The 15517-nt window shown below is 35.7% G+C and overlaps 1 protein-coding gene across 1 annotated transcript in view; it reads right to left on the bottom strand.

The window, feature by feature from the left end:
* Positions 1-15517, bottom strand: part of LRP1B (low density lipoprotein receptor-related protein 1B) — a 1756854-nt gene that overhangs the window by 96620 nt on the left and 1644717 nt on the right. The window contains exons 78-80 of the mRNA XM_014548045.1: positions 7006-7229; positions 5320-5426; positions 418-534 (exon numbers count right to left, since the gene is read on the bottom strand). Of these exons, the coding sequence (XP_014403531.1) occupies positions 418-534; positions 5320-5426; positions 7006-7229 (448 nt within the window). The remainder of the gene's footprint in view (positions 1-417; positions 535-5319; positions 5427-7005; positions 7230-15517) is intronic.

Raw genomic sequence — 15517 nt, 5'->3', positions numbered from 1 at the left:
ATAATAATAATAATAATAATAATAATAATAATTTTATCATATTTTGTTATATGCAGTGACTTCTTTTCTGCTTGTTATCACTGCAATTTGAAATAAAAATTAGTTTTCACAGATGCTAATCTTTACTGCTTGAAATGTTCTGCTTAGAATTAGATATCGTCAGCAGCAACTAAATTATTATTTTCTGAATCTAGGTAGTGATGGACCATTTTTGTCCTAGATTCAAGAAGTTTTTGTGGTTTGGCATCTTTGTTATTCTAGTAAGAATGAAAATTATAATCAATAGTAAGAGCTAAAAGTTGAAAGAAGAAAGAATTTGAGAAAATCCAAAATAGAAAGCTTTCATACTTATATTTACATACCATTATTTAATTCTCTCAAAATAATTAAAAGAAATCACGAAAGCACTTCGCAAACCTTGTCTGCTGCTGACGGAGACCACGGAATCCGAGCCGTCATACAGAACGCTGCCAATGAGGGAGAGCTCAAGGTCAGCCCAGTATATCCGTTCACTGAAATGATCCACAGCCAGCCCTGCAAAACCAACACACACAGGCGAATAACAAATACATTCATATTATTTAAATTATGTTTTTGCGTCTTAATGTATAAATATTATTGATGTTTCTCTTCAAGCATCACAGAAATTACATAGTCTATATTGTACATGTGTATAGATTACATGGAATTTATTTAATAAGCTGGAGCAAAAATCTTATTTCACATAGGAAAAGCTACTCTAAGTATCCTTCCTTTCCACACTTAACTGATTTATTTGTTATGGCTAATTTTTAAAAATATTTTTATTGACTTCAGAGAGGAAGGGAGAGGGGGAGAGAGCTAGAACATCAATGATGAGAGAAAATCATTGATCAGCTGCCTCCTGCACGCCCTACACTGGGGATCGAGCCTGAAACCCCGGCGTATGCCCTGATCAGGAATCAAAGAGTGACCTCCTGGTTCATAGGGCGATGCTCAGCCACTGAGTCATGCTAGCTGGATAGTTATGGCTATTTTCTAAAGGACTTTTCCATAATATTTAGTTTTATCTTACATAAAAACGACATATATCCTAATTTAAATAGCTTATCCAACTTTAAAAATATTTTTTACTGTTGGCATCTCAGCCCTTGCCCTCTACTAGAATGCAAACACTGTGAGGACAGGGAGTGACAACTGTGTATTCACTCCTATATTCTAAGTGACTAGAATTATGCCTGACATAGGTTAGGCATACAATAACTATTAGTTGAAATAGTAAATAAAAAGCATCTAAGAGTCTACTCCTGTATGTGGGGCAGAGTTTCAGAGCAGAGTTGCTGAGAAGAAAACTCATATATGCCCACTAGAAAAGGAGTAGGGAGCCTTACACCAACTCCCTTCTTGGCATGGCCTTATGGATGACTGAACAGGTCTTGTTACCTGCTTAACATGAGTCAATGGTACTTTTCATGGTCTCTAAGACCCTGCATGGACTGGCCCCTATGCATCTCCCTAAGTCTTATCTCATGCCACTTTCCAATTTGTTTATTATGCTCTTTGGCTTTCTTTCAATTCCATTTTCTACCTCAGGACTGTCTGACCTCTTCTTTACTGTGTTGTGACAACATTTTACACCCACCTTTTCACATCATCTAGCAATTATTCTTAACAATCAACTAGCCTCAAAAAGCCTCTCCTCCCCACTATAATCAAAGGGACACCTCTGCAGCACCCCACTCTTGTCTATAAGAGCCATTTGCCACATGTGCATGTGTGCGCTCACACACACATTGTTGGTTTTTGTTTAGAGTCACCCCACATTAGACTATAATGTCCAGGCGTGCAGGGATCCATATTTCAGATGACTAGCAGTGCCTGCCGTAAAGTGAGCGACAATATTTTTTGAATGAAAGGAGAGATGAATGAAGATACTTGTATGAATAACTCTAATTTATTGGAGATAGTTCCTATCCCTCTATTCTCATATGCATTCAATAAATTCCACTACTCTAATTCTACTCTGTCTCCCACATACATCTTGTGTGTATTCACTATTACTGTTCTAGTTGTGCTATTCTCCACTCTCAGTGAGACAGTTCAATGGACTGTTAACTAGTCTTTTCGTTTCTGTATCTATTCATTCCACTGGCACAGTGCTACCACCGCAACATACCCTACGTTATTCACATCACACTTCGAATCAGAACTATACAGAGGTTCATTATTGACTAAATAAATCATGTCTAAACACCTTAGCAGTTAAAGTCCTCTATTCTCAGCTTATGTTACTGCACCTAATCTGCCCCCTTCCAGGTGCACCCGGGCTCCTACCATCATGAAACATGCCACGCGTTCCACATTGCAGCCCCTGGTTCAGAGTGCTATGCCATTTCACACAATCAGTAATATTTTAAGTTAATTATTATTACCCCTTGGTTTGTTAATGATCAAATAAAACTCTGAAGATTATAAGTTCATTTCTGAGATCTCATAGCTAATAAGTGATCCCCCAGAATTAAATAAACAAATAGACGTATCTGACTCCAAAGAAAACCTTTATAAACACTACACCACGATGGATTATCTGCCCACTTTTCGAATGTCTATCCATTCTTCAAGAGAAACCGTTCACATATTTTTGTTTGTTTGGATTATCTGCCCACTTTTCGAATGTCTATCCATTCTTTAAACACTATTTCAAGAGAAACCGTTCACATATTTTTGTTTGTTGGTTTGTTTTGCTTTTTGTTTGTTGATCACTGGAGTGAATCTTTCTTGACTCTGAACTTCCATAATATTACCAGGTATGTAACAATTCTAATATTTTGCCCAAACTGTAGTTACTTTTGTTCATGCCTCAGTTTTGTTTCTTTTCAAATGTAAACTCCTCGAGAAGAGGGACTGTGCCAAGTGCATCATTAATTTCTCCATAGTGTTGAGCAGAATGGTTAGCACATGGAAGATGGTCAATACATGCACCTTCATTTAGCCCACTGTAGGACACTGGGACCCAGCTCAAATTTCCATGACTAGGCAGGCTACCCATCTCCCAGTTGCTGCTTTAGCAGCTAAGGACTGACTGCTAGGGAGCTGTGCTCTGCTGCCTGCAGCAGCCTGCTTGAGCAGTTAGGGCCCAAAGGCCAAGCAATGACTCTGGGAAATATGAAAAGATGACCCCTTCCCCTTGCCTGTCATGGAATTTATGCCGAAGCACATCCCCTGCGGCTCAAGCTGAGACTAGACTTTACCTGACGCACAGTCTTTCTGGGCTCTTTCCCTTTCTCCACCCTTTACAGGTTTCTCCTGAATTACACTCCCTTCATAAGTAACCTTTGCAAGAATTCCTATCTCAGGCTCCCTTCAAAGCACCCTCCTATGTGCCCTTCTATAAACTGCTGCCACATCATTCCTTAAAATGAAAATATTACATATACTGTGAGTATGTAAATGTTAACATCAGATAACTTCTGAAGTAATTTTGCAACCTGTTTATAAGTCTAAAATTAGTGAAAAATAGTAAGTTAAGAAAAAAGTAAAAGGTCTATAAACGATGAAAATGGTATTTGAGCAGATATGCCACTCTCCTCCTTAGTATACTCTCCAATGGCTCCCCTTAGAGCTAGAACAGAATCCAGGGCTTATCTGTGTGTCCCAGGATAGATGATCTGCCTCTGGCCACATGGCAACTCTCATCTCTACCACTTTCATATGCTTCTAGGCATACGAACATATTTGCTACTCTTTGACACATGCTAAGCTCATTCCTAACTCAGAACTTGCTGTTCCCTCTGCTTAGAACGCTCTTTCCTCACATACACATGTGACTTGCCATTATGATTTATTGTGATATTTTCAAATATTATCTTTCTAGAGATATCTTCTCTAACTAAAATGGTATTTCCATAACTACCCATCCTTAGTATGTTTTTTCTATATAGCACTTATAACTATCTGACATGAAGCATAATATCTATTCTCTTCTCTACAGGAAGGTATGTTTCATGGGAATCAGACTCTTTTCACAAGGGTAGGCTCTTATTTCTTTAGCATCTGGAACAATTTCCGGCACCAGGTGGGTGTTCAATTAGTACTTGTTAAATCACTGAATGGAGACACACTTACATAAATGAACTAAATCCCAAAGACTGCTCATTCCCGTAAAGAGTAAAAACAATGTAGTTGGAGGAAAAGGCATAAGGCACATTAAAAGTTAATAAGAATATAAGTGTCAAATATAAAATTTCAACTACAAAAGCTATTACAAAGCATAACTGTTAAATAATATGTGCTATAGAAAGTGTATTCTATCCTTTTGATGGGAATGTAGTAGGCAGGTGTAGGTGACACAAAATCCCCTGGACTCCAGTAGTCTAAAATGTTTTATTGAGGAAGAAGTGCTTAAGTTAGACCTTACAAGATGGGTAAGGTATAGCCAATATACAGAAGTTGGAAGGGAAGTCTAGGTGGAAGGCTGGGATAAAAATGGAGTGAGAGAAAGAACAAGGAGGGGCACACACACACACACACACACACACACACACACACACACACAAAAGCCTGAACTCCTGAGCAGTCCTGGGGGTACGGAGTCTGTGGAGTGGTAATGTAGATGACATGGTAGTGTAGATGACATGGTAGTGTAGACGACATGGTAGTGTAGATGACATGGTAGTGTAGACAACATGGTAGTGTAGATGACATGGTAGTGTAGACGACATGGTAGTGTAGATGACATGGTAGTGTCAATGACATGGTAGTGTCAATGACATGGCAGTGTAGATGACATGATCAGTGTAGATGACATTGTAGTGTAGGTGACATGGCTGTGTAGATGACATTGTAGAGTAGACAACATAACTAGGAGACAGATTAAAGCCAGATCAGATTGAAAGCTGAGAATAAAAGAGCAAGGCATCATCAAACTTGTCTTTCACTAATATTATCTGTTTTCCTAGTTCTTTATCCATTTAGTTTCTCATTTTCTAGTAATACTACCATCTACCACAACATCATTAACATTTACAGTATATGTAAAAATATCCTGATACATTCCTATAAACTGTCAAAATTTCATTCATCTGAAATCTTACTAATGGCCTTAAAACTTAAGGCAATTTTCAAATAATATCCCCATAATATCACTGGCAATATGATAAGAACCTGACTTTTAGATGGAAAAATACAACATGAAATGTTAATGACTTTCATAATGTCATACTATAAATTATTTTATTTGCTTGTAAAAATGATTATATTGCCAACAAAACTAAAGAATTGTAACACTAATATGCTTAGAATTCTGATACAATTTTAGACTATGTCAGAAATACATCATACCTGTGGGTCTCTGTAAATTCTTTTGTACTAAAATTCTTCTCAGAGTGCCATCCATGGCTGCTTCTTCTATATGGGAATGGTCCCCAACAACAGTCCAATACATCATCCTGAAAACATTGGTCAAGTTGGTCAGCCAGGTGATGTGCTGTTATAACCCAATTCTACTGTAAAACATAGTGTTTCTTCAGATCATGAACATCAGAAACACCCCAGAGACCCTGAAAAAGCAGATTTCTGGACCCAACTCTAAAGCTACAAAAAAGAAACCTTCCAGAAATCAAACTTTTAAATGGTCTAACTATGCTCTAAAATTTGAGAGGCATGCTTAATAATGTGCACTACTGTTTATTACTTGATATTAATAGTTCAATTTTGAAAACTTCATGAACATTTTAGAAGAAAAGTATTTTAATACTTAAATCTATCCTCTTGTTGAGAAGGAATATTCATTTTATTACTGATGCTGCATCAATATGCTTCATTTTTTTAAGTACTTTCTCAGAAGGATATCATTCTCTATTTAGAAGACACCACACAACCTAATTTTGCTAAGTAAATAACATTTAATTCTTTTTACTCAGCATCCAATGATCCACTTTATGGGCGATCAGGATTTTTACCTAAGATTTCCCTACTTACTTTTTGGTCATTGCTTATAAATGAAAAAGAGTAAAGAATGAAAAAATTCCAGTAAAAGAAATTTAAATTGTTTAAATTTGTTTATACATAATATGTCTTCATCTTTTATTATCACAAATAGCAAAAACATGAAAATACTCTACATTCAATATGTTTAATATTATATTATATTCATAGCAGCGCTATTTACAATAGCTAAGATCTGAAAATAGCCCAAGTGCCCATCTGTAGATGAAAGTATAAAAAAGTTGTGGTACATTTGCACAATGGAATACTATACATTCTAGACAGTGCATTCTAGAATGATCAGTCCAATAAAAAAGGACCTTTTACTATTTGAAACAACATTGAAGGACCTGGAGAGTATAATGCTAAGCGAAGTAAACCAGTCAAAGAAAGACAAGTACCACATGATTTCACTTATATGTAGAATCTAATGAACAGAATAAACTGCCAAATAAAATAGACCCAGAGACATGAGAACATGTGACAGACAGATGATTCTTATAGGGAAGTGGGAGGTGGGCGGGAAGAGATTAACCAAAGAACTTATATGCATGTATGCATAACCCATGGACATAGACAATAGTGCAGTGAAGGCCTGTGGAGGGCAGGGAAGTGGGGAGAAGAGGATCAATGGGGAAAAAGGGAGAAATCTGTAATACTTGCAACAATAAACAAAAATAAAACACACACACACACAAAAGCATTATATTTAATGTTACAAAAATTCAGTATTAGATTCACTATAGTGGTTATGTGTTTATCACATTAGTTTCATTATTCTGAAATGCAACATAAAATACACACACAGAGAATGTATATTTTTTTAACCTTTCAGGAAAAAATAAACATTTGCTCCTAAATTTGATGTAAAAATAACATGAGTGTACTTTTGTACAAGAAAAAGAGAGGGATTTTCAGAAGCCTTGTGAACCTATTATCTTTGAACACATTACAGAAACAAACCTACAGAGCACAAGCTGAACAATCTCTAAAAATGGATGCTCATATCATGAAATATAAATAACCAAGTCATTAGCTTACCTTCTCTTAGGATTCACAGCAATAGCATAGGGTTCTCCAGCCATATTTGTTAAAAGTCTGGTGCAGTTGGGGCCATTCAGCTGCCCCACGTTGATAGAATACCTCAGACTGGTCCAGTGGGTGGTGTAGTAACTAAACCAGTGCATTCTAGAATGATCAGTCCAATAAATATTTCCTGCTACCCAGTCAACTGCAATGTCTCTGGGCCTTTTAAATTCAGGACACTACAAGAAGACAAAATGACAAAGAAAATTGTATATTCAAAAAACAACTTGGTAAATTTTTCTGTTATACATTGGTGTGTAAAAATCCTATCTAATAAAAGGGCAATATGCATATTAACCATCACTCCATCACACAGATGGCAGCACCCATAGCCACAAGATGGTGGCACCCAGTCCTCTCAGCCCTGTTGGAGTCCCCCAGGTGGGGGGGTGGGCAGCTGCTGAGAGTGGGCAGCGTGAGCGGCCTGGCAGAATGTTTGCTTTGTCGCCGCGGTGATGAGGCAAGCGTTCCACCCCAGCCATGGAGGGCCTCTGGACAGAGGGCACAGAGCGGCTGGGGTTGGGGGGCAGGGAACACTTGCGTTGTCACCCCAGTGATGAGGCAAGCATTCCATACCAAGCTGCGGATGGGCCTCTGGGCCGCGGAGAGCTTCTAGGCAGTGGGCGTGGAGTGGCCAGGCCCTGCAGAGAGCTACTGTTGCACAGATTCGTGTTCAGGGCTACTAGTTATATTATAAAGGTCCAGTCAGTATTAGACCATATTCTGATATGGTCTAATAGATTAGCTTATGCAAATGCACATAAATAGAATCATACACCACTATTCATAACTTTTTAAATCAATATCATGTCTGTGAAATTCATCCATATTATTTTGCATGCCAGTTATTAATACTTTTTGAATTTATTTTTTATGAACATAGCACAATTTGTTTACTACTTTACTAATGATTTCCATTTGACTTATTTACAGTTTTAGGGCATTATAACTAAAGTTCTGAATACTATTCTTGTATATGTCTTTTGGTGGACACGAGCACTCATTTCTATTGAGTATCTAGCCAGAAATAGATATGTTGAGTCTAAGATATAAGTATGTTCAGGTTGAATGGATACTGTTAGAAATTTTTTCAAAAACTTTTCACCAATATGCTATTTTCAGGAATTTCAAGAAGTTCCAGTTGCCCTGCATCCTCACCATATATAATTTGATTTAAAAATTGAAAAAAAATTAGTATAGATAAGCACACTTAGAAAGATATTGCATTTAAACATCTTTTGAGGAAAGTTACAATCTCTGTCATTTCTATTAAATATGCTAGCTTGGATTTTCTGCTTAATATTATATTACTGAATTATTGTGAGACAAAGGTAGGAGAAGTCATTGGGAGCAGACAGTAAGGAAAATAATGTATGCTCTGTGCCCTTCAATTAACTTGATCACTTTGAGCAGGAAGTAGTGTAGTAATTAATTTTACATGGTCATCTTTAATGTGCATAACCAAAAGTGAGAAAAGATTCACAGGAGCATTATATCAAGAATGGGAACAATTATTTAAAGGTGATTATAACTAGGCATGTAGGCAATGTGTAAAACATCATTAGGAGTTGGAAACCAGTGAAAGTATGGGGTTTTGAAACATGAAAATTTCTCAAGCAGTTTACTAGTGAACACATTTTATTAAGAAGTATACAGATTAAAAGAGAAGAAACTGAGCTTCACAAAAAAATAAAAAAACAAAACACATGAGATAATAAGAAACAGAAATTGCAGATCACTATCTGCTGTGTGATTAATGGGATCACAAGGAAGAAAAATATGGCTTGACCTAAACACAGAACCCCAGCAATTTCTAATGACCTTTATTATCAGTCTTTTCACCTAGTGGCTTAAAAACTAAAATTATGAAATTTCACCCTACCTTATATCTGCACTCTAACAATAAAATACTATCCATCTATCAAGCAATATATCACAGCTAACTGAAGTTAAATAAAAAACACTCTGCAGACATACTCTAGAAATGATGTAAAAATTACATAGATGAATGGAATATAAAGATTTCTCTCAGCCAAATCACAAAATTGTTTCCATGTGTTTCAGTATCATTCAAATTAACTGTTTGTTTCCTTGCTTTTTTCCCTGATTTGGGGCATTTAAAGGTAATTATATCAACAAATGACATGGGCATGTCAGTGTAAGTCATAATGTTCATAAGCTTAAGAAACAATGGAAAAATAGCCATCATAATCTGTTTAGAGTCTGTTGGGAGCACGTTTATCATTTTCTAACTTCAGTAGAACAAACCTTTAGTATTCAGAAAAATATATTTGTTTTCTAGCATAGGCATAGAAAAATACCTATTTTCCCTTTATCAATGTAATTCTACACATTTTATCATAATGATATCCTGACTAAAATAGGACATACATAATGCAAAGTTTCACTTTATTTTTTAATTTAGGATTTTCATTTTATTTACTCATGCTCAAAGAGTCTGATTATCTTTCCATCTGTACTGCTAAATCTGAACTGCTGACAATTAAGAACCCACACGTCTAATGTTAATAGAGCATTCCGAAGTTTGACTCAGGGATACTTTTCCAGGTAAGCAGTATGTTGAAGATTCTACTAATGATAAATTCTACAAAAATAGATCAAATTATTTAATAAATTTAAAAGAATACTGCTTAGAGAAATTTAAAAAAAAATGTTACTTTTCAATGCTAAGCACAAGAGATACTAAGTAACAGACTCATTTACGGGTATGTCTACACATTTATTCTCTGCATCCTTGGTCAAGGAATTTCTAATGTCATTCCAATATCAACTAAAGTAGTTAGAATACAGGGTGAAGGATGGTCACACCTAATAAATTCAACCTAAAGTCATGAATCATCAGAGACAAGATGATTTTTGTAGAATAAAGGCAGCAGGGTGAAGATGTTACCAGATGTTCATCCTCAGTGACTCAAAAGACACGGAATGCTCAATGATTTTCAAGACTACAAAGCAGGATTGAACAAGGGAAGAAAGAACAACATGAGGACAATAGCAGGATGGTTCCACTGTGGCCAAATTAAGAAAACACCCTTATAGTGAGTTCCATTAGAATGAAATAACTCCCCTTTATTGCTCACAGTTAGACCAGGATTGTGAACAGCATAAGCCATATAAAAGGGATACTTATATTGGTATAGACTGGATAGAAGGTAGAAATTCCTGCTAAATCTTTTTTTAAATAATCTTTATTTCTGTTGATCCTCACTGAGGATATTTTTTCATTGATTTTTAGAGAGAGTGGAAGGGAGAGAATAGAAAGGGAGAGGGAGAGACATCAATGTGAAAGAGACACATCAACTGGTTGCCTCGCACATGTGCCCTGACCGGGGCCAAGGAAAGGACCTGCAACCCAGGTACGTACCCTTGACCAGGAATAGAACCCACAACCCTTTGGTTCAGGGGCTGATGCTCTACCACTGAGTCACACCAGCCAGGAGCCTGCTGAATCTTGATATAGTGAACAATTTATGAAGTGGTTCAAAATCAATCAGGTAAATACAAAAAGTGGAAAACACAGGAAAAGCAAACAGATTCTGGGAGTGGAAAGGAGTCTGATGGGGGAAAACAGAAATAGGAAAGCTAAAAATACAGCTATTTACCTCCAAAGGGGCTGTAAACAAAACAAACACATAAAATTTAAAAAAAATATATAAAACTCCCATTTGCCCCTTTGGCTAGCTCATTAGACAGAGAAGCCAATGAACTAGAGTACTAATGAAATAAGTCCTTTTGAGAGACTGCAGACCCTGGGGTTACCCTGACAACAAAGGCATTGCTCAGATGTTGCACAAAGTAGAAGACACATTTTGACTGCTTTCTCCAGACAGATGGTTTCTTCCCTAATAAGCTCTCCATATACATAGCCAAAGTTTTGAGGCCGGAGGCATTCTTTATGTAGAGATATATTAGTCAAATGCATGAAATACTTAAATCTTATAGAAAAATTGGCAGCTCAATTGTAACAAAATTACTACTTTAAACAAGGAATCCTTTACAGCTGTGGGCTATAAGGTATCTGTCAGAACCCCAGCTTCAGTAAATTGAAGATGTAAGTCACTGGAGACATTTACTTTTTTTTTAAATCAAGGAGAGAGAAAAACATATGAAAGAGGATTTCAAGCATTTAGGCCTTGGAAATGTTATCTTCTTCATAACAAAATTTGTATAGTTAGAAATATACTTTAAGAAAATATAGTTAACACAGGATAGATTGAGGTGGTCACATATTTAGTTTGTGAATTTTTCATCTTTGTGTTAATCTAAGAAAAGAAATTCAGTTCATTTTACTAAAGTTAATTATCTCCTAATGTAATACTATTAAGACAAAGATGTAAAGCCATTCTAAAAACCTGTGTGTGTATGTGTGTGTGTGTGTGTGTGTGTGTGTGTGAAGGGGGGATGTAGTTCACACTATTTATATGTCACACTATTTCCATTTTTGGTCCACAAAATATGAATCAATAAAAACTTATATTTAGAGCTACAATGTGTCAGAGGTCCAAAATCACTTCAGGGATGAAATCCCTGCCTTCTCTCTATAATGTCTTTTGAAGAAGAGATTATTTCAACTGAGTAATTTTAAAGCTATATTTATCTACATTAGAGCCATGCCAAAATGGAACAAACTCCTGCTAAGGTAAAAAGAAACCAAATAAAAGTATGTAATTGTCAAAATCCTTTTTAAAAAGACCATATTTGTCTTTGGATTAGAGATTTTATTATTTTTCTATGTGATTTTATTATTTTTTAGCATGTTCAGTGTTCTATTAGCTTATTTCTTATGATTTATCACCTTCTCCCTCAAAAGCAAAACGGGCTTTCAGTGCCTTCATTCACACTATTAGGTAAACAAAAGACATCAGGGAAGATTAGAAAGCATGCAAAATTTGAAGTCAGGAACTGGGTTTAAGACCTACTTATAGTTTCTCTATAAATTATTTAGTGTATAAAATAAAGGCTTTGGATTAGATTACCTGTAAAACTCTTTAGCTTCTAAGTACTAAATTATACAATTTAAAATATTATCCATTCTATTAAGTCTGCATTTTATGTAGCCTTAAAGATGTATTGAATGCTAATTATGAATTGTCATGCATTAGTCAATAAATTAAAAATGTGTTGGTATTTAGGGGATAATTTTGATGTCATCTCCCTATTGAGTGACCTGGAATTAAAAATCAAGTTGCCTTCTGACATTTACAGTTTAAATAAGCATAACACTTGAGATGTACTGCAGTGTTATCTGAAAATAGAGATTGCAAAATGGTAGGTTGAGGACTAAATTTAAGTTAAATTAAAAAAAAAACTTTTATTATGGCTTTGAAATTAAAGATATATAACTTTTAAAATTTAAACTTTCATGTGAGTTTTTTGTAAAAATTAAAGCTCTATAATAGTAAAACAGTATATCAAAAATAAGTCAGCATTCTAGAATAGCATCAGCGGCTGCCCCCTGATTTAACGAGTTCCCTATGCCCCCTCACCTTGGTGTCTAATCTATGTCCAATCTGTTTCACACATTTATCTTATGTGTATGGCTGACTTGAAACCCATGCCTTAAAGAGGCAGATGAAGTTGACTATCATAGATAAATCATGTTTCTATAAGAAAGGGAGTTAAAGCAAATAAACAATAGAAAAAGAAGAGTCAAAGAAGCAAACGTTGACAGTGTGTCTCCAGAATCACTGGATAAGCATCTTGTGGATAAACAGGAATATTCAGTCTGTGGAGCAGACCTTAATGTGTGTATGTATATGTATATGTATTATTAACATATAAATTGGGCTTTTATAATTCAATGTCTCTCATCCATCAAATTCATTCAGTGTGTGAATACGGGTGTACATAATGCTGAATTTTATTTTTTTGTCAGCCTCATTAAAATTTGCTTCATACTGTCTTATTATTCCCTAGATAAACTAACAATCCAATTTCCAAGTCTAAACAGAACCTGAAATAGTAATGAGGTCACCTCATAGGCTACTTCCTGGGCATACGATTGAAATTTAGATAATGGTTGATCTTTCTGTGATCCTGTCCCTTCAAACAGTCACAGTTCAATTAGGCCTTTGGAAGACCTGAAAATATCTTTTGTAGGCTGAGATCTCTAGTGCCGAAATAAGACCAAGACCATTCTCAATGAAAACAACAATAATAAAAGTGCTGTCCTTAGAAAAGCTGTTTTGTTTCATCAGGATAATCAAAGGAGGCAGAGGAAATGCCATTTATGAAGATTTGGAAGTGAAGTTGCACTCTTAGAAATAAAATATGGTTTATTTATGGCTAGAAAAAATGTGTGTGTGGGTAAATATAAGTGTGTGAGGATATAGAAAGAATGTGATGAAAGATGAGGCTGATTATCATGGATAGGCTTATAAACCAATGATTTTTCCATGGAAATGCATTAAGATTTAAATCGGGAGATGTGGTGATTAGATTAAAGTTGTAAGATTATTTTGGTTATTGTGTGGAGAATGGGACTGGGACCAAAAGCAGATAAAGGAAAATCACAGCAAGCTTACACAATGGATTCCAGAAGAAAGAATGTGGAAGTTTAATCTAGGTTTCATGAGACAGAAATGAATAAAATGGGATATAACTAAAGATAAAAGTATTTAAACTTGTGATTAATTGAATATTGAAGAAGAGAAGATTATTGAAGAAGAGAAGAAAAAGATTACAATAGCCAAGATCTGGAAATAGCCCAAGTGCCCATCAGTAAATGAGTGGATAAAAAGCTGTGGTGCATTTACAAAATGGAATACTATATCTCTGTAAAAAAAGAAGGAAATCTTATCTTTGCGACAGCATGGATAGACCTGGAGATTATTATGCTAGATGAAATAAGCCAGTCAGAAAAAGACAAATACCATATGACCTCACTTATATGTGGAATCTAATTTACAAAATAATCTAACAAAATAGAAACAGAGTCATGGATACATGTAACAGACTGACAGCTGTCAGAGAGAACATGGGAGTGGGGAACTGGATGAAAGAAGGTGAAAGGATTAACCAAAGAACATGATGCAAAACCGGATTCCAGAAGGAAGAATGTGGAAGTTTAATCTAGGTTTCATGAGACAGAAATTGAATAAAATGGGATATAACTAAAGATAAAAGTATTTAAACTTGTGATATAGGTTCAATAATAAAAGTAAAGTTAAAAAAGTTGATATACTATTGCCCGGTATACCGAAGATTTTCAATTAGTTTATTGCTTGCAATTTTTAAAAATGTACCTACTTTATGACAATGCAAAACCCATAGACACAGACAACAGTGTGGTGATGGACAGAGGGCAAAGCGGGCAGGGGCTGGGTGGAGGTGGGCAAAGAGGGGAGGGGGGAAATGAGGACATCTGTAATAGGTTCAAAAATAAAAATAAAGTTAAAAAAGATTGATATACTATTGCCCGGTATACTGAAGATTTTCAATTAGTTTATTGCTTGCAATTAAAAAAAAATGTACCTACTTTATGACACACCATGTTCTAGATGTTAGGATTACAGTAATGGCCAAAAGAACAAAAATACCTGCCATTTAGGAATTTATTTATAGCAACATGAAGCAGATAATAGATTGCAAACATAGTAGATCAGTAAATTATATGGCAGTTTAACAAAAAGAGCAAATCAGTGAAGATTCCATGATGGGAGTAGGGCAATAGACTGCAATATCGATAAATTATGGACTCAGAAGATGATTTTGAGCAAAAACTTGAAAGAGGTCAGGAATTGAGTCATGTAGGATATCTGTCTGAAGGCAAGATAACATTCTAGGAAAGGACTTATATTAGTAGGTAGTCATGAGCTTTATAAATAGCAATGCTTTCCTGGAGAAGAAATGGTAAAGGGGAAAGTACTATGTGATGAAGTCAGAAAAAAATAACAGAAGAGCAGATTTTTTAAACCCTTCGAGCATTCTGGCTATTGTGTTATATGAAGGGGAGCAAGAAGGCCAGTAGGAGACTATTGCACTAATTGAGAAGAAAGCTGATGATGGTTCAGAATTAGGTCCTTTCAGTCAAGCTGTCAGCCAGCTCCTGCACATACCTTGAAGGTGGATTAAATAGTATTGTCTGATTTTGAAGTTATGACAGGAAAGGAGTGTTTGATGACTCCAAGATATTTACTTTGAGTATCTGGGAAAAATGGAGTTGCCACTAAATGAGATTGGGAAAGCAGACTTGGTGGGTCGTATGTGAAGTTCATGTTTAAGAGTGCTACTTTGGGGATATTTTTAAACATCCAAAAGAAAAAGCAAAGTAAGCAATTGGGAAGAGCCTAATGCCTACTAGGTAACTGTTAGCATATGGATATATGCTAACCCATGAACCAATATGAACTGTACAAGGAAGTGAAAAAAAAGGTAGAAATGCCTGTCTCAACTCTAACACTATTGACCTTTGCTCAGGATATATTCTTGCTGTGAGGGACCAGCT

Source organism: Myotis brandtii, unplaced genomic scaffold (genome assembly GCF_000412655.1).
Source record: "Myotis brandtii unplaced genomic scaffold, ASM41265v1 scaffold493, whole genome shotgun sequence".
Taxonomy (NCBI): Eukaryota; Metazoa; Chordata; class Mammalia; order Chiroptera; family Vespertilionidae; genus Myotis; species Myotis brandtii.
Note: the sequence above shows the minus strand (reverse complement) of the source record. Positions and strands in the feature narration are given on the sequence as shown.